Raw genomic sequence first — 2,390 nt, forward strand, 5'->3', positions numbered from 1 at the left:
ATAATACAGCATCGCAGAATTCAGTAATTGACAGTTGGAATGAATTGGAGCTAACTTAACTAGTTAGGTTGTTGAGAAGCTGTTAGGGTAGTTAGGGTAGAAATTATGTGGTGTAACTGGGAGTAAATTAATTTTGTTGTACCTGGCTGACGAGGACGGTCATGCCCAGGTCCTTGAAGCTTCCGGTGTGGCTGATGCCGCAGTGCTTGACCCAAAGGTCGTTCATGGAGAGGTACTGTTTTCCGAACCGTTCGGCCCAGAAGAGGTTGGAGTTTCCTTCGAAGGCGCTAACGATGTCGTCGGGGTCGATCTCCGGTAGCACCCACTCCTTCTTGCTCCATACGCCGGAGCCGTACGGCCACGCAGTCTTCCCCACTCGCGAGTCGAACAGAGAGCGCCAGTACGCACCGTCGAACCTCGACAGCGCCTCCATGTCGTGTTGAACGTCAAGCAGCCCGCCAGAGCGGCTACGGTACACGATATCATCCAGGGAGTACCATTCCGCCGAGTCGAATCCCGCGTTGAAGGGAACGTACCTCGCCGTGAAGCCTCGGCTGTCGCTACCGGAAGCCGAGCGGTGGCGGCGTGCCTCGTCCTTGATGTTCTCTTCGGCGTTGCGGCGGCTGTGGTTTGCCGGCGGCGCCGTCGGTGGGTGAGAGTTTGTGCTTGTGGTGGGAGAGGAGGAATCGTATGTGGATGAGGTGCATGCTATTACGTTGGGGGCGAGGCGGTTTTTTCTGTTGGTAGTTGGATTAGTAGGTTTTGGGGTGAGAGTGGAGAAGGAAGGGTTGAACAACGATGATGACACCATTGTTTTACTTTTCTTTCTTCGAAGTAACGGAGAAGCGAAGTGAGTTAAGTTAGTGAAGGTGGTATATGGCGCGTGTGTGGTTGTGTTTTAGTGTTGGTTTTTGGGGGGTTTATGGATTATGAATTTATTCGATTTCTGAGGTTAATGGATAATCAATGGTGACATGGGGATGGGTGGGTGTGAGCAGATTAATGCACGTGTGGTGACACTCTGAGAACCGAAGGCCATGTGTTACTCGTGTGCTGAAATTATTCAATTCGTGGTCAGTGAACCAATACTGGGGGATATTCTTTTAACTTGCTTATAATAATTTAGCTCCCAAATCTCTCATAAAATAATATGAAGTGATTAGACTGAATCATATACTGTTCTTGCTAATTACATAGGATTTAGGTCTTTGGAAACATAAGAAATCTCTGATTAATTGGTAATGACAAAAAGCAATGGGAAAGGTCCAAAGCAATCCCCTATTCTCCAGAATTGGATGGAGAAAAGGAAGAGGAAAGTTCTCCATTGCTCCTTCACCAACGAAATCATGGCCAAGTTTTACCTGTGATTCCTTTTACTCTCTGAGATTGGAAGCGAACACAAAGAGCATGACATAATCTCGAGTATTTCTTTGCGTTTTGACTTTGTTGTTATTGTTATGTCCTCAAACTTTGGACTGACGACCCTGCTTAGAATATCGTGGCTCAAATATACGTCATTATGGCCCCATACATTTTTCCAAAAAAGGCTCAAAATCATTGGTTTACAAATCATGGCCCAAAGATAGCGTTAGCCAGAGAAGGAAGAAGATGCCATTTATGATTTGGAGTTTTTGGTAGGAGGTTTTGTTTTTGGTTTACAGATAGGAAGTTTATTTATTTATTTTTTGGTATAGAGAGGAACTTTATTTTGTTCTGCCTTCTCTGTATTAAGCGCTTCTTTTTGGGTTGGGTTGGGCTTCCCCAGCCTATAGCCTTGTCCAAAAGGGAAAAGCCTTTTAGGTGTAGATATTAGTCTTCAATTACTTCTTCAATGTAGCTAAGACCTAACTCAATTGGTTAAACCATATGCTTTTTAATATGCTACATTCGGGTTCAAATTTTAGTGAATGCACCAAGTATTGAATATGAACTTTTAAATGTTGTGTGGGTAAGTATGTAATGTGAATGTGTTGTAAACTTGTAATACCTAAAATTGAGGGTTGTTCAATTTAAAATAAAAAAAATTATTTCTTCAATGGGAGATATCCCATTACTTCTTCCATGGATGACGATGAGTTCAAGTTTGAGTTGCTAACAGAATTACGTTACGTTATCCTCCTTTTATTATGGTAGTTATGGAATTCAGTTTGAAGATGGTTGCCACGTAATGACTGCCTAGGAAATTTCCCTTCCTCTCTCACTGTAACTCTTAAAATATTTTAGCTGCCAGCTAACAAAACGGGTACATTTGATTGTCTTGTCTTAAAACTTCAGCTTTTTTAAAAATAAATAAAAAATATGTTTCGTACTTTCGTTATTATCTGATAGTTAGTTATATGATATATCTCACTTCTCTTTAATAATTGGATATGTTTATATATCACTTATCT

The 2,390-nt window shown here is 42.1% G+C and overlaps 1 protein-coding gene across 2 annotated transcripts in view; it reads right to left on the reverse strand.

The window, feature by feature from the left end:
- Nucleotides 1-1,040, reverse strand: part of LOC107643433 (threonine synthase 1, chloroplastic) — a 2,392-nt gene extending 1,352 nt beyond the window's left edge. For both annotated transcript variants that reach the window (XM_021107485.1, XM_021107483.1), the window contains exon 1: nt 136-1,040. In XM_021107485.1, coding sequence (XP_020963144.1) covers nt 136-811 — 676 coding nt within the window. In that variant the 5' untranslated portion in view covers nt 812-1,040. The remainder of the gene's footprint in view (nt 1-135) is intronic.

This window comes from Arachis ipaensis, chromosome B01 (genome assembly GCF_000816755.2).
Source record: "Arachis ipaensis cultivar K30076 chromosome B01, Araip1.1, whole genome shotgun sequence".
Taxonomy (NCBI): Eukaryota; Viridiplantae; Streptophyta; class Magnoliopsida; order Fabales; family Fabaceae; genus Arachis; species Arachis ipaensis.